At 57.4% G+C, this 22,529-nt stretch overlaps 1 protein-coding gene and 1 long non-coding RNA gene across 2 annotated transcripts; one reads left to right on the forward strand and one right to left on the reverse strand.

Moving 5' to 3' along the window:
- The first annotated feature begins 803 nt into the window (after positions 1 to 803).
- On the forward strand, positions 804 to 5,384 carry LOC140687989 (uncharacterized). Its single transcript, XR_012062631.1, has 2 exons — positions 804 to 2,072; positions 4,865 to 5,384. It is a non-coding gene; the product is annotated as an uncharacterized lncRNA (long non-coding RNA).
- CA5A (carbonic anhydrase 5A) lies at positions 1,091 to 22,529 on the reverse strand. Its single transcript, XM_006212479.4, has 7 exons — positions 22,373 to 22,529; positions 19,811 to 20,008; positions 8,283 to 8,401; positions 6,011 to 6,106; positions 5,857 to 5,919; positions 1,989 to 2,144; positions 1,091 to 1,259 (listed from the first exon to the last, which is right to left on the reverse strand). Exons 1-7 carry the CDS (start codon positions 22,527 to 22,529, stop codon positions 1,116 to 1,118), a joined length of 933 nt encoding a protein of 310 aa, XP_006212541.1. The 3' UTR covers positions 1,091 to 1,115.

Consider the following 22,529-nt stretch of genomic DNA (forward strand, 5'->3'; position numbering starts at 1 on the left):
GGGTGGGTGGTGGTGACGGCGGCAGAGCACTGTGAATGCACCTAATACCACGGAGCTGTACACTGTAGGTGGGTGGTGCTTCTGTGTTACGTGTGTTTTACCACAATTAAAAAAACCCACAGTGAGAAACCATCACACCCCCTCCAGGATGACCACAATTAAGTGGTGGCCTGTCCTGAGCAATCACTTTGGAAAACTCCTTGGCTTTGAGGATGGAGGAAGGGGACACAAGCCAAGGGACACACGTGCCTCTAGACGCTAGAAAAGGCCAGGAGCCTCCAGAGGGGCCCAGCTGTGCCTGCACCTTGAATGTGGGCTTCTGGCCTCCAGAACCGTGAGAAAGGTCTGTTGCTTGTAAGCGCCCCACCTCCACTGCTGCCTTGTGGCTGCTGGGGCTGAGCCGCATGCCCCTCAAGTTCACACGCTGAAGCTGCAACGTGGTTGTATTTGGAGATGGGACTTCAGGAGGGAATTACGGCTAAATGAGGTCACGGTCCAATAGGGTCAGTGGCCTTTTAAGGAGAAGAGAGGGAGCTCTCTCAGTGTGCGTGTCCCTAGGAAAGGCCACATGGACAGAGCAAGAAGCCAAAAGAGCCCCCTCCAAGAACCAGGCCATGCTGGCACCTTGATCTGGGACCTCCAGTGTCAGAACTGTGGGAAGGAAAATACATTCCTGCTGAATTTGAAGCCCACCCCAGCCCCGTTTCGGCAGCTCCAGGCACTGGTGCAGCCCGGAACTCAGAACTGGGAAGGAAGGATGTTAGTCTCAGCCTCTGTGTTGCCTGGAAACCATGGGGCGACCATGTGTGTGGAGAAACAGGGCGCCCATCTGGAGAGAGGAAACCACGGGCCTGAGAGAGGGCTGGGCGGACGGCCTCAGTCGGCAGGGCTCGCTCGGGCCCTGAGACCCTCCGTGCCCCACGTGTCCGCTCCCGGCTGTGCTCAAGCCTCTGTGAACTGACCCTTTTCCTTGCAGCTGAGAAGTGCCTGGACCAAAATCAAGACCTCTTTCTCTCTTTCTAACTTCAGAGATTACATTTGATCAGACTGTGAAGTTTGGGCAACCGGCCTTTCTCTTTCTAAAGTCAGTTCTCCCATTAGCTCAGACACGGGATTTAGGATCCTGCGCCGTCCTCAGTGGCCTGGAAGGACGAGCGGACCGTGCGGTTCATCAGGGGTTGAAGGGGGCGGTAGTTGTTCGCCATTGTCTTCTCTTCTTCACCAAGTGCAGTGACCAGGAGTGTGCGCAAGGCATCCAGCTGGAACGGAGGGTGAGCAGGGTGAGCTGGGTGCAGGTGCAGAGTGGGCCAGCGCCCGTACCCCTGTGTCTCGTGCCGTCCCCTCCACACTGAATCAAGGACCTATAGGACCACAGCGACGCGGCGGAGGTGATGCCTCCAGTGGGTCAGAAAAGGCTCTGCCGCTTCCTTCTTGGTTTCCTTCATGCCCTGCTCTGGGGAGCCCACCGCCATGCTGTGAGGATGGAGAGGCCCATGCGGAAGGGAAAGGGCCTCCAGCCAACAGCCAGCACAGCTCGCCAGCCGCTTGAGTGAGCCGCGTCGGGGATGAGTCTCCCAGCCCCGGGGACATCTGACAGCAGCTCCGTGAGCCAGCCCCCGCCAGCCCCAGCCAGGCTCTGCCCCACGGCAACCCTCACACCCACGTGCGCCTACTGAGATCCCAATACGGCAGGGACTGTGTCCCAGCTCTAAGGCCACTTCTGCTCTTTGAAAGGGGTTTTACCCCAACATGGACTGAAGAGCTGGCACTCGCCTTGTCCGGCCATTCATCATCGGGAGACTTGCCACGCCTGGGTCCCGACCACTGAGATTAGACAGTGCTAAATATAACTGTCCCCCCAGGTCCCCCCCCTCAGCCCTCCTTCCCTCCCTGTGTTTCTCCCAGTCTCTCCCTGTCTCCCTCTCGCACACCAATATCGCAGGGTCAGAAGGAGCTGTGCTCGGTCACCGGGTACAGGCGCAGCTCACCTGGTCCTGAGCCACCTCAATGGGCTTCCTGTGGACCATCCAGGTGACCGACTCGGAGAGCGGAGGCGTGGTGAGGGAGCCCAGGTACGTCCAATAGTCCCGGCAGGCGGGCAGCAGGCGGGAGGGCTGGAAGGGGCCCACGGCCACCCGTGCGTCCTGGGAGAGAAGACCGCGTCAGCGCTCAGGAGGCGGCATTGCACTCGCTTTTATCTCAGGGAGGCAGCCTGGAGGGACGCGTGTCCCTGAGACAAGGGCTGTGGCCGTGGTTGCCGCATTTGGAAACTGTAATAAGAAAATGTGAGCCTTCCTTGCAGAGCAGCGATGCCCACCACAGCCTCGTGGTTTTCTTTTAAAGTGACTCACTTCATGTGCTTTGGCTGTGAAGATACCACACTTTTAAAGGCCGAGATGTAATAACATACACAATACAAAACTGACAGTTTTAACCCATTTTAAGTGCGCGGTTCAGTGGCGTTAAGCACGTTCACGTTATTGTGCAACCATCGTCTCCATAACTTTTTCGACACTTCAGACGGAAACTCTGTCCCCATGAACTACCCACCCCTCCCCCGCACCCGGCCCCCAGCACCCACCCTTCTCCTTCCTGTCTCTACGAATGTGCTGTTCTAGGGACCTCATGGAAGTGGCATAATACAGGGTTTGTCCTCTAGTGGCTGACGTCTCACTCAGCAGCACGTCCTCAAGGTGCACCTGTGCATAGCCTGCGTCAGCATCGCCTCCCTTCTTAAGGCGGAATCACATTCCGCTGTGCGGATGGGCCACGCTCTGTCTGGCCATCACCCGTCAGCGGACACCGGGGATGATTCCACCTCTGGGGAGTTGTGAGTCACGTTGCCAAGAACACGGGTGTGTAAATCTCCACAAGACCCTGCCGTTGGTGACTCTGGGGACATACGCGGAGGCAGAAGTGCTGGATCCCACGGTGATTCTATGCTTATCGTCCCCAGCGCGAGGGCTGTGGAAATGACACATGTGCAGGATGTCCCGTGTGGGCCGGACTCCTTGACTCAGGCCGGGGTTTCCTTCTCACGGCGAGGGTGTGGGTGCAGTGGGCCCGGACAGCCCAGGTCTCTGTGCTGCCGGGAGCCCGTGTTCAGAGTTCATGTTTGCTTGCTTCCCATGCTTTGGAAGAGGACAGGGAGAAACCTGTCTCCGAGTTCCCAGGGACACCAGGGGGTCCCGGAATCACTCACACGCTCGTGGCTGCCTGTCGAGCACCTTTGGTAAACCCGCCTCTGTCTCTGGCCCTGGGGCTACAGGGCAGACAAAGCGGGCAAACCCCACCGCCAGACACCTGCACTGGAGGAAGGCAGACGGCACACAGAACTAGTGTAAAACACTCAACAGTCTACCCGGTGCCAAGTGAGACGGAGAAAAGGCCAGTAAGGCAGTGAAAGAAAGGCAGGGGTTTGCGGGGGGGCGGGGATGCAGTCCTGAAGGCCTCAGTGAGAAGGTGACGTTTGAGCAAAGGCATGGAGAAGGCAAAAGGGAAGAGCTTTCTAGCAAGAGACACAGCCAGTGCAAAGGCCTTGAGGCAGGGTCCGGCCTGATGGCTGGAGGGCAGCAGAGGCCACGCAGCTGGAACAGAAGCAATAAGCAGAGATGTGGGAGGTGGAGCCTGCAGATGGGGACACTCCTGCTTCTGCCCGGGGCTGGGGACCCCTGCAGAAGCCCGCCGCGAGGGGCCAGGGCTCTGGGGCCGTTGTCTGGATGGCGTAGAGACACAGCAGGGCTCTTGGCCAGTCTGCGCCTCGATGGAAGTCAAAGGTCTGGGCAGCTTCTGCTCAGAGGGGGCAGGATCCTCGGTGGCCCCTGGGCTTGGCAGGCCCAGGGTAGTAAAGCCAGTGAGACTGACAGGCCAGGGGGCTGTGGGCACTAACCACACTCAGGTGGAGCGAAGTGCCCACATGGGGCCCACCCCTGTGCCCGGCAGTGCGGGAGGACAGTCCCCAAGCACCTTGTGACAGGGCTGCACTCTGCACCCAACATCTCGTTCCCGACTGAACACAGCATCGTTGAAATATGATTCACAGCACAGCACAGCACCCCCGCATCTCCGGCCTTCTGTATGTTCACAGGGGACCTGTGACCCGTCACCACATCAATCTTGGAACACCTTAATCACCCCGAAACAGAACCCCAGAGAAAAGGGGCCCCACAGAATAGTCCCTGGTGGTCGTTGCCCCAGCCTCCCCTCCTGCCCTAACCCCACCGCCGGCCCCGCAGATCTGCCTGTTCTGGTCATCTCCCGAAACGCAGTCGCTTTGTACGTGGACCCCTGTGCCGGCTTCTCTCGCTCAGCATGGCGTCTTCAATGTCCAGCCCTGCTGTAGCAGGTGTCAGAGTGTCAGTCCTTCTCGTCACTGAGTCCACCACGTGGTCTCATCAGTTCTTGATGGACACAGGTCACATACGCATGTGGGACAAAATGCTGAGAGGCCACACCCCCAGACCCCGGCCCAAAGGCCAGGGTGGGCCAGATGCCCTCTGAGGCTCCCTGGCTTCTCAGAACCACACTTAGGTCTACTCTGTTGACGAAGAAAGACAATAATAAGTGACCTTCCCGAAGCCACGTAATTGGACGGCGGCAGAACCCAGATGCCCCGGGAGGTCTGCCCCATCCCACAGAGCTGGACACCACGGGGATGACTCAATGCCCCGGGAGGTCTGCCCCATCCCACAGAGCTGGACACCACGGGGATGACTCAATGCTGGAGATCTTAAAAGTCAACCCAGTATTGGGGGGCTGTGGGACTGTGACAAGTGGCTCAAGCCATCACCCTCCTACCACAAGGCAGAATCCTGCCTCTGAGGCAGGACTCTCCTCTCTTAAGATTCTAACTCTTATTTTTCAGGCGAGGAAACTGAGGCCCAGGGATGAGCGTTAGGGCCGGAATTGGGCCCAGGCAGCTTCCCCGGCTCTCCCGCTGACTCCTGCAGAGGCAAGCAGACCCCTGAGCAGTCAGCACCCCAGCAGCTCTGTTCTTTCCCACCAAGAGGTGGAGACCACACCAGTGGGAGGTGGATGCGGGAGGGGAACCTCCAGGTTTACTCTGGCCATGGACCAGTGAGAAAGCGGATGCTCCCAGCACCGCGACCTTGCTAAGTTCCTGAGCTGGCAGACGGGGCAGCAGGGGGCCACCTGGTCTGGTTCCAGGAGGCCGGCCGGAGGTTGACACCTCACAGATCAAACAGCCCCTCGAAGTGCCGAGGAAGGGCTGGCCCCCTGCTTCCATCTGGAGCCCCTCTCGCCATTGTTAGGACAGGTCGGAGCCCTTTCCGCCCCCACATCCAAGGACCGCACGGTGACCCCTTCCCTCCCGGAATCCTTCTGTTTGGTACTAAACAAATAAATGCAGTTTTCAGGAATTTCCATTTCTCCGTCAAAGTCCTTTCCCAGCTGATACTGGAGAAAAGTGCCTTTGTTGGCCTTGCTAATGGGGGGTGGGGTGGGCAGGGTGCCTGTGGGACCTCACCCCCAGCCCCGCCTCCCCGTGCTCCTGGGACGGGGCCCATGCTAGCGGGCCAGGTGGCCCCTGGGCAAACACTCTCCAACTGTGTGAATAGGTGGGAACTGACTTCAGTTGGTTTTAAAACAAACGTCATCACTGGTGGCTGCTGTTGTCTGAGAGAAGGCTGAAGTTTTTATTAAAGTGGATCAATTTCATGAAAATACTAAGTAACTAATAGTTGCCCTGGCGAGTGCACACGGCAAACACCTTCGAGATGCTGCCTGAGTAAATTTTGGGAACCTGCTACTATACATTTTTTGTTTCCTTGCAAAGGAGTCCCGGCTCTAAACAATATTGCTTCTCCAGTTAAGCTGATTCCAAAGTCCAGAGCTCACCTTGTGCTTTATGCCGGGCAAGACTCTCACCAGCTCCTGCAGCGCCTGGTGGTGGGCCCCCAGCTGCTCGTGTGAAAGGGCGACAGGCACATGTCATTCTCAGTGGACTGTGTTTAAAAAGGGCAGCTCTCCTAATGAGCCCCAGCAAGCTTACCTGCAAAAACACGCCCAGCACAGCCAGGCCGTCCTCTCCTGTCATGGCTTCCTGGTAGTTCTGGTATCGCACCGCGTTCCAGTGAACCAGATGCAGCTGGAACACAGAGGGAGAATTCACACCGCTCGATGCAGCGAGACGTTCCGCGGCCGCCCCTCCTCCGGTGCGGCTGGTCTGTGCCCCTTTGATGATTTTAATGATTTTAATAAATTTGGGGCGGCCGGCCGGCTTGCAGCCAAATGCTTCAGCAAACCACTGAGAGCAGGGGCTCAGCGTTTCCAGTGGGGTTGGGGGGGGGGCGGGGGGAGAAGGGAGGCCCGCTTTAACTTCAGAAAACAGAAGTGCGTGCAGGGATGGCTGGCTACCTCTCAGATATCCTAGAACGAGGGTTGCCAGATCAAACACAGGCCTCTGTGAAATTTGAGTTTCACATAATCAATGAGGAAATTTTAATGAAAGTCTGCCCCCCGCCATAGCATTCATCCTGCCTCAGTCCTCCCCCTCCCCTGGACCTCACCTCTTTCCCCCCGCACCCTCCACAGTTTCCTAAACCAGACTCGGCATCAGGACTGGCCTGACCACAGGGATTTAAATCAGGGGCGAGGAGCCAGGCTGCCGGCGAGGAGGGCGGCAGAGCTGGACACCGGGTTCTGTGTGATGCAAGCACGTGGCTGCAGGTGCGGAGTCGGGCTCAGAGCGGAGAACGGGCCTGGGCGTCCGTTCATCTCTCTGGCTACAGTGTGAATGGTGGTGGAGGCCTGTCTGAATGGTGACCCAGGCCCCGAGTCCACGAGGACTCGGCCAGAAGGGCCCCAGGCCTCCCCCAGCAGCTGCTGGACCCCAGGGCCTAGGGGCTCTGCTGGGGTGCGCGGTCCACTTGGCTCCAGGTGGCCTCTTGCTCCCAACAAGCCCCAGTGTTCCTGGCCAGGTGCACTGGGACACTGCAGGTGGCCCGGGCTCTCCCTGGCCTCCCACAGCCCACCTGGAACCCCCACCAGCTTCCAGAAATAAGGCCGGCTGGGCCCTAAGCCCCAACTCCCTCCCTCACGGACCCACCTCTGGAGCTGGCTTTGCCTTGCAAACCCCACAGGAATGACTTATTCCAACATCACAGGCCAGAGGCATGGCCAGGGAGGCCCCGCAGCCCCTTCTCAGCCTGCATCGGGGACAGCCCCTGGTGTGTCCCAAGCTGACCCTGCACCAGTGCTGATAGACTGCAGTCACCTCCTCAGTCGACACATCTGCTCATGAAAAACCAGGTACAGGCGCGCAGCGACCACGACCAACCAGAGTACCGGCACGCAGCAACCACGACCAGGTACAGGCGCGCAGCGACCACGACCAGAGGCCTGCGGCTCACTGAAGGTGAGTATGTTGCAAGCCAAAATGAGGTTTCTTCATTTTTGTCATCTTTGTAAAAATGCGTGCAATTACAATAACAGATGTAATTCCCTGATTATGGACTGTCCCCAGAGGCCACCTCTGGCTGTGTGATGACAGTGATGTTCACTTCTTGGTTTGACTGGATTCTGGTCCTGTTTTAACCATAGTATTACCTCCACACAGCAGCGACACAAACAGTCCAGAACTTGAAATGCATTAAAAAGTGGGCAGCTGGTGGGTGGACAGAAGTGAAATAAAGTGAATACGGCAGAATGCTAACCATTGGATCCAGGTGGCACACGCAAGGGTTCTCAGTGTATAGTTCTTCCCATTTTTTCTGTATGCTGGAAAAATTTCATAATAAAATACTGGGAGGCATCTGTAAGGCACCACTCATCACCCCAGTGACTACAACTCAAGCTCCTGACCTCGATCCCTACTCATTTCCTTTCCTGACTCTCATTTTGGGATGTTGCAAATAACACTTTGTTTTAAGAAGATAATTTCTATTGGAAAGGTTTTCTATTCTCAATAGAGGGCCTCAAAGGGCAAGAAGCTGCTAGTCCGCAATTGGCCAGCAAGCACGCAGCTGAGTGAGCGCTGAGAGCAGACTGCTCTTGAATCCCAGCTGTCTGATTCTGGCAAGTTACAATACCACTCAGAACCTCAGTCTCTTCTTCAGTTCAGGGAAAGTGTTAACAGTACCCTCCCTTTAGGACAGTCATGAGGTCTAATGGGCAAGGAGGCCAATTGCTCTGGTGTGAGCACTGAGGGTCCCACGTGCCAGGAAACCTCTCCTTTCTGAGCAACCAGGAGGCTTGATCACTTGACCATAGAGCCTGACGCGTGGGAAGCGCCACATGCCGGCTGCTAGGATGATGCTGCGAACCTCGGCGGGGTACACGTGGCCGTCCACCGCGTGCTCTGAGCCCCACTCGTTCACTGCTCCCCAGTGGAAGTGGAACTGCTTTAGTCTGTAGAGATTTTCCAGGGGGCCGCCGCTCACTCCTGCAATGTGAAACAGTGGGAGCTGTGTGTTAGTCTCTTTGTTGACCTGCAGTGGTGCTGTGACACTTACACTGAGGTCGCATGATTTCTCTCTCAAGAGACTGCTGTCCTGCTGAAATGACAAACTGACAGGGGGGACCTCAACTGTCCCCATCACCTGGCCCCGAGGGCCCCCAGCTGCTCACAGTGAACACCTGAGCCGTGCAGGCGCCCGTGCTGCCACTGGTGGTGGTAGGGCTCCAACCCCCCTGGGTGGCAACAAGGCAAAGAAAACCACTTCTGAGCGGCATGCCAGGGCTGTCGGATTTCCAGACTTTCCTTTAATTAAAAAAAAAATTATAAAGATGGCTTTTGAATGACAGAATATCAGATTAAACCACAGCACCAAATAATTTCATTAGCAGATATGTAATGAGCAAGATGTTTAAAGAAACGAATTCTGAGATACAGTCAGTCCAGTCTCACTATAGGGCCGCTTTGATTGGAACTGTCCTTTCTAAGTCGCCCCGAATCCCCAGAGAGGCTTCCCCAGGAGCTGTTAGCATGACGCTCAGGCTCAGCCCTAAGGATGTGTCATGGGGAACTCTGGCTCTGAACTGGGGTGTGGTGGGCCCCGTCCCCACAGGCCCAAGGCCAGGGCTGGGAGTCTGCATCTGAACGAGCTCCCAGGGGCTCTGATGTGAGGGGGCCCTCCTCAGCTGCACTTTGCTAACAGATTTCCACCACCAAGTGCTACAAATACAGCGGTAATGGCCGGACATCTTGCTTGTGATTGAGGTGAGCGTGGTGTGACAGTGGGGTGGCTGGGACAGCTCGGGAAGACACCGGCAGAACGAAGGTGTGAGGTCCTGGGGCAGCAGCTCCTTGACGCGGCAAAAGCAGGGAAGACATGTCAGCTGTGAAGGAGGCTGCTGAGAGTGTCCAGAACGCCTGGCTGGCAGAGTCCTCTGTTTGGTTTTCGCCATTAAAGGCGCTGGCAGCAGAGGGCATTGAAGCATAAAACAGAAAACAGATCCAGTTCGTGATTCCACCCCCGATCAAGTCCTGAATCCTGTCTGTCTTCACTCGAAAGGGAGCGTGTTGGCCTAGCATGTCAGCACAGCCACCTCGTCATGAGGTGTATGGCTTTGTTCTCCTGACACATTACATCTCAATTTAAAAACACACACAGAGGGAGGCGGGTCTAGGTCAGTGATAGAACGCGTGCTTAGCATGCACAAGTCCTGGGCTCAATCCCCAGTGCCTCCGCTAAAAAATTACTAAGTAGGTAAATAAACCTAATCACCCCCTCCCCCAAAACATACACAGGAGTATCTTCCCCCAGCCAGTATATAAAGCACAGTAGATCCAGGAGCCTGGGCCCACCGGCCAGCAGCACAGAGAGCCTCCCTACTGGGTTCAAACTGCAGGACTTCACTGGAGATTCTCTGAGGCTGAAAATACAGGGGGTGAGTTTTCCCTTCGAGGGGTGAGGATGCTGCAGCCAGCTGGCCTTTGTAGCTTTGAGCTGTTTTTTAATTCATTAGGAGAGGTTACGAGGATGCTGGTAATCCCGGTCACGGGAGCTAGGATTCGAACCCAGGTTCAACGCCCAAACCCGTGCCTTTTCCACTGTGTCCTTCAAAGGACAAAACAGCATCTAAGGAAGAGACACAACCTCCAAACGCAGGCAGTGGTTTGGTGGTCCCACTCTTCTGCCTGTGGGAAGCGAGTCTGCAGCCCCAGCCAGCAGGCGCCACGTGCCGCCAAGATGCACGGATGAGCCCATTGCTGTGTGACCTTGAGCACATTGGTCAGCCTCTGGGAGCCTCAGGCTGCCCAGCGGGGGAATGAGGCGGGCTGGCAGGATGAACTGAGATCATGACCCCATGCTGTGCAGTCAGACAGCAGCAAGGCCAACCGCTGATGCTGGGGCCCCACGTCACGTAACCTGGCACCTGTTAAAGAAGAGAGGGCTCCCTCCGGCTCAAGCATCTTGGGACTCTGCATGGACACCACATAAGGCCTTCAGAAATAGCGACACCAACTGCCCGGGGCACAAACCCACCACTGGCTGCAAGTCAGCCAAACCCCACCAAAAATAGCCTCCTGGAAAAACCACTCCCCACTGTTGCCAACAACAGAGAGAACAGGGAATGGGGCGCTGCTGGGATGGGAGGGGACTGGGCACATGAGCATCGCTCCCTCCTCTGGCAGGTGAAGAGCTGCAGGGTTCCAAAGGCTTTCCCAAGGTCACTCTCCAGGCAGGACTGGAGTCTAGGGACCAGGGCTCCACGCTCTCCCCACATCCAGCTCCCCCCAGAATTCTCCGTGAAAGCAGCCTCCCTGCATCCCCCCACCCCACCCCCGTCTGCTTCCTAAAGAGAGCAGCCCGCCCGTCCACCGTCCACCCGTTTAAGGAAGAGAATGTGGATGGAGCGCTGGCTTTGGAATCCAGGTCCTCCGCCTGCCAGGAAGAATGTTCCTCTCAGTGGGGCTGCTCCTCCCCACCTTCTAGCCGACATCTGGTCATTTGTAAGTGAACGGCAGCGGCCACCCTGGGCTGGGACCTAGCAAACTCATAACAACCCCCCAAAGGCTGCTGCCCCTGGATCCTCTGGGACCTGCAAACGCAGATGAGGAGAAGAGCACGGAGGTGAGCGGCAGCAGAGCCCACAAGCCCCGGCGGGGCTGCAGCAGCTCCCCTGGCGGGGCGGGTGCACCCGGAATCGGGCATTCTGGTGCCCGTGAGCACCACTCCTTGAAACGCATTTCAGGAGAAGAGAAAGAGCGCAAGAAGCCGGCGGGGACTGACGCAATGGGAGCTCCTTGTACAAACATACACAGCTGTTGATTTAAACACCACCAGCCTCTTTGAAGTCTGGAACAGAAGACTCTCTAGAACAGTGTCTCTAAAATCAGATGGACCGGCAGAGACAGTCACCAGCCAGTGTCATTATTTAAAAACCGGAGAACAGTGTCTTACCGCCCTTTCTGTAGGTGGTCAGGGGTGTGCTCGGGGTCAGGGGTGGCACCGTCGCCTCCAAACGCAGTGATTGCAGTCCAATTACTGAACTGCTCCCAGTCTCAGTCTCCCTGCCGGTTAAATGGGGTGGATCCTAGTGCCTGATTGACAAGGACATTGCAAGGATTAAGGACAAAGTCCTTAGCAGAGTGTCTGGTATTCAGGGTGCACCCAAAGGACAAAAAGCCAGCAGCCATGGCCTGTCTCTGCTGTGGGATGAAGGGACAGACAAAGGAGTAAAGGGTCTTGCCTGATGGTCAGCATGAGCTGTGGAGGCTCCTAGCTGACAAGCCAGCGTTCGCTGAATGCCTGCTACACTGGGCGTCATGCAAAGCACCCTGCCTTCCCCAGGGACCGCTCCTCACAGCAACCCTTCCAGCACTCACTGTCATCCCACTTTTGAGATGGGGAGACTGAGACTTAGAAGAGTTAAGTCACCTGTCCCGGGTCACCCAGTGCCCCCTACCCAGGCCTGCTCGAAGGTCCAGCCCCTTAGCTTTCATGGCAGGATTCAAGCTAAACTTTTGGCTTTTCCTGCCCCAAAAGTTAAGAGCCCAGTTTAAGGCTGCAGCTCTGAATAAAATCATCTCAAAGTGACTTTCTATAATGAGAAGGTGGTGTCAGGGTAATTCCCTTCAATAAAACAGGTTGGGGGTGGGTAAGCTCAGTGTTAGAGCATGTGCTTAGCATGCACGAGGTCCTAGGATCAATCCCCAGTACCTCCATTAAAAGAAAAACAAAACACCTAATTACCTCCCCCCTCCAAAATAAAATAAAATAAAAGTAAAGCAGGTTAAAAAGATAAGCTCAATCTGTGAAAAGGGGGTCTTTAGCTTGTCAGCCCCAGACGCCTCCGCCAGCGGGGTGTTCACGGACCGTCGCCCCGGCACCGTGAACCCCAAGGTCTCCATGGCGGCTGCATCGAGACGTAACAGGGGAGTTGGTCCCTGAGGATGGACAGCATCGGAGGCCGACTCCAAGCCCAGACCCCACGGTCCCTGTTCTCACCACAGAGCTGATGACGGCCGTCTATTTGCAGTTTGGGGCTGTCACCAAGATGAGCCAGCTGTCGGCAGGCACGGCTGTTTTAAGGCTTAAAATAAGCACAAGAGCAGTTGGAGATGTTGTAATGAATCAAACCGGCAAATAGCACGGCACGCTGAGCACCCGCCTGTTCTCAGGACTCTGTGGGATTCAGCTCACGTTCTGACACCCTCTGCACCAGGGCGAAGGCTCTCCGTGTGTTCTCTGCATCAGGAGGGTCTTTGTCACTCTGAGAAGGCAGGCGGCCAGCGTGCTCTCAGGGCCTGAGGGGCACAGCCTCACCCCCAGGACTCTGAAGGCCAGAAACAAGTGAGGGCAGGCTGCTCTGGGGGAGCTGAACTCTGGGGCCATCACTGGTTGGCTCTGGGTTTGAAGCCAGGCCATGTGGCCGGAGAATGGGCGATGGGAGTGCAGCTGGGGACGGAGGGGCCAGTGACCTTAGCCTGGCTGGTGCTGGGGGCCGGGAGGGACTGACATGGCTTCCTGGGCTGTCGAGGGAAGAGCGCTTTCCTAGGTGGGGATTATCCTTTCACGGACTGGGCGAGGGGACAGGCTCAGAGAACCACACCTCACCAACCTCCAAAATAACACCTTCCCCCAAACATACTCACACCCAGAACTTAAGGGAAGAAATAGCGAACAAGGAATGGAGGTAGAAAACATACAGTTGTAGGAGCCGTATTGCCAGTTTACAAATTTGCAGTGAAAAGTAACTGCCCAGGATAAAAATGTGACAATCGTGTCCCTTCTTCCTGGTCAAGGTGTCTTCTCTGGACCCAGTAGCCACAGTCGCCTTCCTGAGAGCACAGGGTTCCCTTCCTAGAACCTGTCTTCCCCCGTGCAAGTCTGGGAACCACCAGCTCACGCCCACCTCAGGCCCCTCACCTGACCCGGCCAGAGAGAAGGATCTCCTGGGACCTGGGTCCCGCATGGGTGCAAAGCAGTTCCTGACCTGGCTCCAGGGCCCACCTTCAGCCTGCCTTTCCAGCAGGGACCCTCCAAATTCTTCTGGGCATCTCCCTTTTGGCCTGTGTGCTGGAGACAGGTGTTTTGGCCAAAGATCCCCGACTGATGGAAGAGAATCTGTGAGCTTTGTGAACTCCAAAGCCACACCGGTCTGCGAGCATGCGTCCCCTCCAGGAGCAGACACTGGAGAACGGTGCTCAGGGACTCGGGCGCAGGACCTGCCCTGCTGGCACTGGGACTCATTGTCAGTGGTCATTTAGATGATCAAAGGCCATGACTGGCTTCACTTCACACGTGGCTTACAATTCACTTTGGTGCTGGAAGGAGCCATAGCCAGGGCCTGTTAGCATCCCTGCGAGAGTGACCCTTCAGGAAGGCTGCTCACCAGTTGCCATGGGGCCCCCAGGCTTGCAGTTTCCACTTTACCTCCTGCAGCTGATGGACAGGATCACGCAAACAGAGTCCTCTGTGGTCAGAAAGCGAGAGGCCTGGCCAGTGCCGCCTCCGTGCCGTCTCCGTACTCCCTCTGGCGGGACCCGGGAGCAGAGCACAGCCCTGCCGCGTTTTGACCATCTCACTGACGGAACTGGATTGAATGCTCACTCCTCCCACTGCACACGGGCCTGTTCCACTCCTCCCACTGAGTGGGTATCAGACTTCAGCTTATAGAAGAGGAGACTGAGGGTCAGAGAGGTCAGCAGACACGCTCACGCCACGCGGCTCCAGAGCTGAGCCCTGACCACCACGCTGTGCTCCCTGTTCCCTGAGCCCTTCAGGAGGAAGATGAGCTGCCCCCAACGGAGGAGGGTCCTTCCATCTGCTGGGCTACTGACTCCACACGGCCAAGTGGGTGGGAGGGGGTCAACTGGGCATCTGAGCTCCCAGGACTCAGCCCTACGGTGTTGGCTTCTTTGCTTTTCTGTGGATGGCAGGGAGTGGGATTTAGAAACAGCCTGCAGTTCGAATACTGGATATGGAGGTCCTCTTCCCGGACATGGGGATATTTACCCACCTCTGGGGGTTACCGTGAGAATTCAGTGCCCTGAAATGTGGACCCTGATTCGCACACTTATTTGCCCCGTATGGACACTCAGAGCACCTGGCAGCAGCGATGACCATCACTACTGGTAGTAGTTTAGGACCTGACTTCGAGAACACAGGCGTCTCCTCAAGAAGCAGCGGGATCCATCTGTGGCCTCTGGCCCTTGACCTTCCATCCTGCTTTCTGCACCTGCGCTGCCCACGTGGTGGAAGGAGCGGCACCACCCCTCCAGGACAAGGATACCCGCGTGCTGGGGCGAGGGGGCCTCACCAGTGAGGGGTCCGTGGAGCACGACCACGGGTCCGTGTGGGGCTGGTGCTGTCTTCCTTTCCGCCTCCTCCCCTCCTGCAAGCGTCTCCCCCCAGCCCTTCCTCTGGCCGGTCAGCCCTCACATTCCTTGAGAAGAGCTGCCACCTCCACCTCTGATGTTCATCATCTCTGCCTGGCTTCAATGTCCCAGTACTCCTGTCCCTCCCGCTGGAAACACTGGACAGATGCGGACGGGAATGCCCTCGGTCCCCAGCTCTGGTTCCCTCCGAGTTCCTGGTGCTCACCTGTCGGCACGACCTGACCAGAGGGACCACATTCTGTGCAAAATGACATCTGCCCCATCTGCCTTCTCCACTCATATCCTTTCTGCTCCTGGGGCTCTTCCTTTCCCATCTATGCAGGGTTTTTTGGGTGTTTTTAAAATTATGGGACTGCCTCACTATTTTCATTTTTTACTGCAAAACTTTTTTGTGTTCTTCCCATCTTTCAGCGGCAATTTCTATTTCCTTTGCTCCCAGCAGCTCCCAGTTTCTATTGGAGGTGAACAAAGGAGACAGAAAATCTGACAGAGGGGGCTGCAGGCTGGAGATGGGGGGTGGCCATGTGAAACTGAGCAGGAGAGAAAGAGGAAACTGGGCTTTTGGGGAAATGACAAGTAAAGTGAAACCAGATTGGCTTGTGTGGACCTAAGCCATGGAGGGGATTATCCAACTAATTTATATGGCCCGGGAGAGACACCCAGATAATTCTTTCAGACTGTGCAGGGCAGTGGGGGGCGGTCATTTTGAACCAGATTGAGAAGGTGGTGGAGGAGCCAAAAAGTGGGGGTCAGGACCAGGTCAGTGCAGAGGCCTGGCTGCAACAGGGCAGAGAAAGCCCTGAATTTGAGGGTGACCAGAATCAGGGTGGGTGAGGTCAGTTCAGATTCAACAGCAAATGGGGGGCTCCCAGGAGAGCATGGGTGTGCCTCTCTTCTGGGAACAGCACCCCTGTGGCCCTCCCTTCTCGGTCCCTCTTGCTCCAGGCGGGCTCACCCTCGGTCACTGCGGCGGCCTTGCCTTACACGAGTGACCGAAGTGGGGTGATGACCAGCAGCCTGGGTCAGTGCTGCAGTCGTGGGGACAGAGACGCTGCCCTCGGTGCCACTCTCCTGGGAAGCGACCCCATCTGGGAACCCCTGCTGGGTACAAATCCCCCCAGAGGAAGGCAGAGCTGAGCGAGGGACAGTCTGACCCAGCCATGCCTGGACGTTTCAGGATCTGAGCCAATAAGTTTCCCTCTTCGTTGCTGAAGGTAATTTGAGTTTCAGCCACGTGCAACCAAAAAGGAGTCTTAACCAACACAGAGAAGGCAGCAGGGCTGGGAGGGAAGGGGGCAAGGACCAGCGGTGACTGGGACTAGCTCTGGTGGGCTCCTGGGAACCGCCTGCGAGCACCTCCTCCCAGCTGATGGGCGGTGACTGCACTGGGAGCCTGAAGCGTCCGTGCGGGAGTGTTTACACCGCGGAAGGTGGCGGACACTGCACATCATGCTCTCCTGCCCCGCCTCCCAGACCTAGAGAGCCAGTCACCCAGCATTTACCAGCAGTCCGCCAGCCACACACTCGGAAGGGCCCGCTCTCCGGAGGAGGGATCTGAGAGCCCCGCAGCGCCGCGCTCTGCCTGCCAGTCTTCGTGGGTCAAGCTGATCGGCACTGCCACCGTCCCCCCTCCATCCCGCCCGGGCTGTGCAGCCGCGCCTACCACGGGACCACGTTTGAGCGAAGAGTAAAGCTGAGGCAGAGACCCCCCAGCTGCCTCCTTTCTGCTTCTCCTCAGTCCGGTCCCTTCTGTCTGCTTGTCTGGAAACAAGGGGCAGACACTGAAACCACGCTGACGGGAGCAAGAAAGAGCCTCGCTCGTCCGGCGCAGCTGCACTCAGAGGCCCGGCTAGAGGCCTGGGGCCTGGCTTCTCCCACCCTGGGCCTTGCTCCCCGTGCCCGCCAGCCCGAGGACCGCAGGCCCGGGCTCACCTGTCCCCGCACACTGCGGGCGGGAGAGGTTCCCTCCTAACCTGGCTCCGAAGACCCCCTCGGCTCTCATTGGCCGGGCTTGAGTCACATGCCCACTTTGGGCCAATCACTGAAGCCAGGGAAAGGGGCGCTCCGACTGGCCACGCCCCCTCCTATGATTCGGGCTTTGGGTCAAAATTCAGGAGGTTGAAATTCTTGACCAAAAGGAGGCCTTGATTTGTGATTCTGGGGATGCTTTCAGCCACGGTAGTCTGGTTTCCCAGCCCAAACTCTGACCTGAGCTCCCGCAGATACGGGAACATCCAGGTTCCCAGGTCTGGCGGCCGTAAGACACCCGAGCAGAACCACAGCCTGTAAGCGTCGCCGGGGCGTCCCCGTGCCACCTGTGGGCGGGCCTGGCGTGGGCTGCTTCCTGCTGTGGGCGAGGGACGGCGTCCCAGGCCGACCTCAGCGCCCCTGCCCTCGCGTCCGGCGGGCCCGCGCACACGGGCTTGGCTGGGCTCGAGCCAGGAGCCGTGCCTGGACCCTGAGGACCTGGCGTGAGCTCGGGCATGCTCACCCCATGTTGGGGTCTCCTCCCCTGAGTTCAGGCCTCCGACCTGCTCTCCGTGGGTGTTGCACGCACATTCTTCCCACGGAGGGTTTATGCTCCTTTAAGTCCCTTCTTTGGAGAGCAGAGACCCCGTGGTGAGGGCGCTGTGACCTCTGTCCAGGAGTCTCTGAGCCTCCTGGCTCTCATCTCTCAAACAGGGATTAAAGTGTATCTCACACTAGGTCTGCGCAAGGGAAGCCCTTGGCAGTGGGGCGGGGGCCGCGCACAGCTGCTGCAGCGATGTGGTGGGTTTCAGAATCAGTGGGGGTTGGGTCTGAAGCAGACCCCTCTGCTCCCCTGCCCTCCACCTGGAGTAAGTCACTCCCCACGGAGCCTCTGTTTCTCCTCGCACAGAACGAGGGTGCCCACGCTCTTTACAGCTGTGTCTGTCTGCCGTGTGCTCTTACTCATCTGATGGGGGTGCCTCTAAAGGGCGTGTTTACACGTCTGTCTGTGTAGCATACCCTCCCCTTCTAGAAGCAGCACCACGATTACTCCTGGGACCCACACCTCCTTGGGTATGTGGTCCTGATGAGGATCTTGGTCAGGGTGCTGGGTGCTCCACGGACGCACGGCTGGGCGGGTGCCAAGATCAGCCCCCTGTCCCTCTCCCCTGGAATCTGAATGATTGTATCAAATGTATCTTAACAATACACATGCAAAAGTCCAAAGTCACCTTCACAATTTTTCCTATTTTATGACCTAAAGGAAAATAAATCTGCTGCAGAGACATCAGCGAGGCTCACGGCTGCACGTAGAAGTCACACAGGAAAAGAATGGATTCTGTAGCAGCTCGGCCACACCCATCACTGCTTTTCTCGCAATTAGTGCGTTCCCGCACCTGTGAGCCAACCAATTAAAAGTGCAGGAACTATTACTCTTTATTCACTCTTTTAAAGTCATGGCATAAAATTAAAAAAAAATACGTACCATATTAAACCTGAAAAACCAATTATAGTTGCTCTTTGGGAATCTGAACTTGGAACAGACCAGCAGAGGCAGAAGTTGGCACACCAAGCAAATAAACGCAGAAACCCCTGGTCCCCCCGTCCCCACGTCCCCGAGCTGGCTTGCTCCTGTGCCTTTTAAGATCTGGTCAATGTCCAACTCTCTCTTCTCCTCTTTGAGCTAATCTTATCCTCCCAAGAAGAGCCTTTTGCTTCTCTTGGCCCAGGTTGGGGTTCCTGTCACTTGCATTTGGTGAACCCTACATGAGAAGCATCCCCAAAGGACACTGTGACAGCTGTCCCAGGCATGTAGGCTGTGCCCAGGAAACACGGGCTCCTCTTTACCTGGGAGATGAGGAAAGAGACCCTTGAAAAGTCTGAGCCACATGTGTGCAAAGCACCTGCCAGGGCCTGGCATAGGGAAAAAGGTCTCTCGAGCCCACTGCTGCAGCCATCGGGACAGGTCAGTCTGGGCCTCGCTTGTGGTCAAGTCCCTCTGCCCAGCGCCAAGCAGGCTGGCACACGGGATTCCGGCTGCTCAGAGGGCTTCCGTGTTGGGGCTGAGAATTTCTAAGCAATCCCAGCCCTCAGTGGTGGAAGTACACATACAGAGGTCACAGCAGAGCCAGGTCACAGGGTCAGGCGGGCCTCCCCGCCACAGGGGCAGATTGAAGGCCCTGGGGATAGGAGTTTATCTGTTCTGCCGGTTGCGCTGAATCCCCCGCAGTGAGCTGTGACTCATGTGGAGGGTCGCCCACCAGGGACACCTGTAGGACACTTGGTGCCCAGGTTTTCACAGGGGCTGAGCACGTGGGCACCCTCTTTCGTAAATTCCCAACGCCCAGAAGGAGACAGATGTTTGGCATAAACAAGGCTTATGATGATGCCACGAGGTGCCAAAGAAACACCAGATGGAATCCAGCAGCCAGTCCCAGTAAGTGAAACAGAAGTGGAAGGAAACTTCCTAACCCCGTGGGGTGTCCACCCTGTCCTGGTGAGGGTTTAATGAGATGTTCCACGTAGATCCCCTGGCAAGATGCTGGGACCCAATAAGGGCTCAGTGACTTCTGGGATCTCTCTCCCATGTCCCTGCCCACTGGCGCTGGACCGGCGCTGCCACCAGCATCCCAGATAGCCTCCGCTCGGTTCCTACTCCCTGCTCCTCTCCTCTGATAGCTGGGCGTCCAGCCAGGTCACTGTGCCCTGTGTCACTCTGAGTAAGAACCAGCGAGGTTCCCAGGCTCCAGACGCCCCCCCCCACCCCGCATCAGCATGATCTCCCTCCTCCTCTCCCCTCAGGCCTCCCTCCACCCCCTCTCTCCTCTACCGGTTCTGCTCTTTTCCTGCTGTGACACATACTTCTGTTTTATTAGTGCATTGTTCCTTCCCCAGTGATGGCGGGAACATAGGTGGTCTGTGTCACTCTGCACCCCCCGCCCCGTCACCACCCTTGCCTGTTCTCTGTCCCCGAACAGTGTGTATACGCTCAGGAGTGACAGAACCCAAGGGACCGAAACCCCAGCTCAGGCTCACCTGACCCCTCGCTGGAGTCGTCAAATTCCACCTGGAAGAGGTACCCAGTGTTCCATGCGCACAGGCAGGCCGCCGCATCATAGGAGACCCTGAGGGGCTTCAGCCGGGGGTCGTAGACGCTGTCCCTCCAGCGGATGTTGATGGGGGACTGCCGGGCGCCCCCCTGCACAGAGGCCGGGCCCTTCCAGAGGGAGTGCACTGGGGCAGAGAAGGAAGGGGAGACCCTGAAGGCGGGTGGCATCATTCCAGCCTCAGAGGCAGAAACCTCACCAATGGGGTCCCCAGGGAGCCAGCGCTGTGCTCAGGAAGCTGGCCCAGTGCAAGCCTGGGGCCCCAAACCGCTCAGCCTCTCAACCCCGCCCACGGGCAGACCCTCGCTCATCTCCTCTGCAGATGCTGCCAGAACCTTGTTCCTTCCCACTTGGACTGCAGCTCGCCTTGGCCGAGTGGTGCCGCACTGGGTTGGTTCTGACCCATGGTCATTGTCACCGTGTGGCCACCAGAAGTCAGGCCCCCTGGGTCCAGCCCAGACCCAGACCCGGGGAGGCAGGCGGTGGAGGAGGGGGGCCGAGGGCAGAGCGGGTCGGAACTTCTCTTCCAGGCACATCCCACCCCTCTGGCTGACATTGTGGCCACGGGGCCTGTTCACAGTCACCCTTCCAGCTCCCTACAAGAAGGAGAGACCACTCCAGCAGCAAGAAAACTAAGCAGAATGGACCCTCACCCCCTTGGCTCGAGGTTTCTGCTGCTCTAGGCTGCTGCCCAGACCTGGCAGGCTTTTCTCTGTTCTTTGTGGACCCTGAGGGCCACCCCCAGCCCTCCACCAAAGGCCGCTCAAAGCCTGAAATTCCACCCTTAGATTCGTGTCTGCCTTCGCTACGAAGGTGGACACGTTGCTAAAGGCAATCCTTTATTTTGATACACAAACATAGAAATACTTTACACCAGGATTTGAGGGTGAGCTGGGGTGGGAGTGGCACAGAGCTGGGAGCTGGAGGGCGTCACGGTGAAGAGGAACATGGGGAATGGTCGTCTGGCTAACGGTGGGTGAGGAGCACCCAGCCATGCGACAGACCCAGTTCGCACAGATTCACAGAGCAGAGGCTAGGCTGGTACAAAGGCAGTCGTCTTCCTTGGTCCCGAGGGGGAAAACTGGGGCCTCCCGAGGCCATGCAGGTCGTGTGAATGAGTGAGGCTGAGGGCTGGTGATTGTCACCCTGGGGTGGCAGGCAGCGGGGAGAGGTTGGGGCTGTGTCTGCAGAGCACAGGGAGCACCTGTTGCCTGATTTTAAGTGAAGGAAGCCGAGCTGCATGGCCACACTCTACTGAGTGGTACTTTTGCTTTTTTGAAACATCTCATGTCTGTTTCTGTGGGCTTCAAGGGAAGCCAGAGGCTGTGCACTAAGCCGGCCACAGCCGCCGCCGCTGGGAACAGGGGTGTGAGGGGCTTTCCCTCTGCGAGCACACTGTCCTCTCTGGTTTGAAACCTACAGGAGGTCTGGGTGGGGCCTGAGGTTCTGCAGGCCTCGCAGGCCCCCAGGGGCTGCTGCTGGCCTGAGGGCCCCTTTGAGTGCTGGGCGACCAGAAGTTCAGGGCTCTGGTGTCTGTCTCTGTGCTGAGTCCCAGAGGGCCCCTGGGTCTCCTACTCTCTGGGACCTGCATCAGCTCCTGGGGCCACGCTCACCTGGGGGTGTTGGCCAGCACACCCCAGGCTGCTGCCCTCACCAGCAGGGGCCCAAGGTCTGGCCTAATGGGAACCCGAGTGGAGCCCAAGGTGCTCCTAGACATCACCCTGTGATCTGAGTGGAGATTTCAGCCTGGACCTCCGGTGCAGACCAACGGATTAACTGGAAGAGCCGTCAGCATTGGCCGAGAGCCCTGTGTGTGCCAGGCTTTCCGCCCACGTCATTTCACCTTATGTGGCCCTGTGTGGCATTTCATCATCCCGTTTTACAGACGAGGAAACTGAGGCTCAGGGAGGTGGAGCGGCCAGCTTGCACCACTGACAAGTGTCACTGCTGCCCACCCCCAGAGCGCCTGGCTCCGAAGCCCCGCTCTTTCAATCACCCGAACCTGGGAAGTGCAGAATATTGATGTCAATGGCGAGCTCAGCCGTCCAGGCGGGGCTTGGATGTGACAGAGGAAGACCCTGAGGCCCAGAGAGCGGTGGGAGGAGTTCAAGGTCACCTCTGCCAGGAGGCCGGTGCAGGGCAGTCCCTGGATGGAGCTGGCGGGTGCCCTACATACCGTGTTTGCTGAAGTCCCCTGCTGGGGTTTGGAGCCTGATGCCAGCCGGGCATGGCTCGTCGGGGCTGGATGCCGAGAAACAGGAGCTTGTCTCAGGGCCAGGGGGTGCTTGCTACCTGCCTTGCTTCGAGCATCTCGCCCTCCTGATGGCCCCGTGAATCTGACGCTAAGGACTGGCCCTCATCTCCCACGGGAAAGACAAGCTGGAAGTCTGAACCCAAACTGTCTGCTTCCCGACCGTCTCCCATTTTGAAAGACACCAGAAAATGAGACAAACATCAAATTGTATCTGGGGAAACTCCAAGCTCTACTTACACGCGTTATTCTTGCTTCTCTCTGCACAGGGACCCAGCGAGCATGATCGCTCTGGCCTTAGCCAGTGACTGCGGAGGGCTCCCCACGTCTGCTTGACCAGGATGGAGAGACCTGAGGACTCCGTATGGCTCCCGCCCAACACCGGGGTCCTGAGCAT

The sequence above is a fragment of the Vicugna pacos genome, chromosome 21 (assembly GCF_048564905.1).
Source record: "Vicugna pacos chromosome 21, VicPac4, whole genome shotgun sequence".
NCBI classification, from domain to species: Eukaryota; Metazoa; Chordata; class Mammalia; order Artiodactyla; family Camelidae; genus Vicugna; species Vicugna pacos.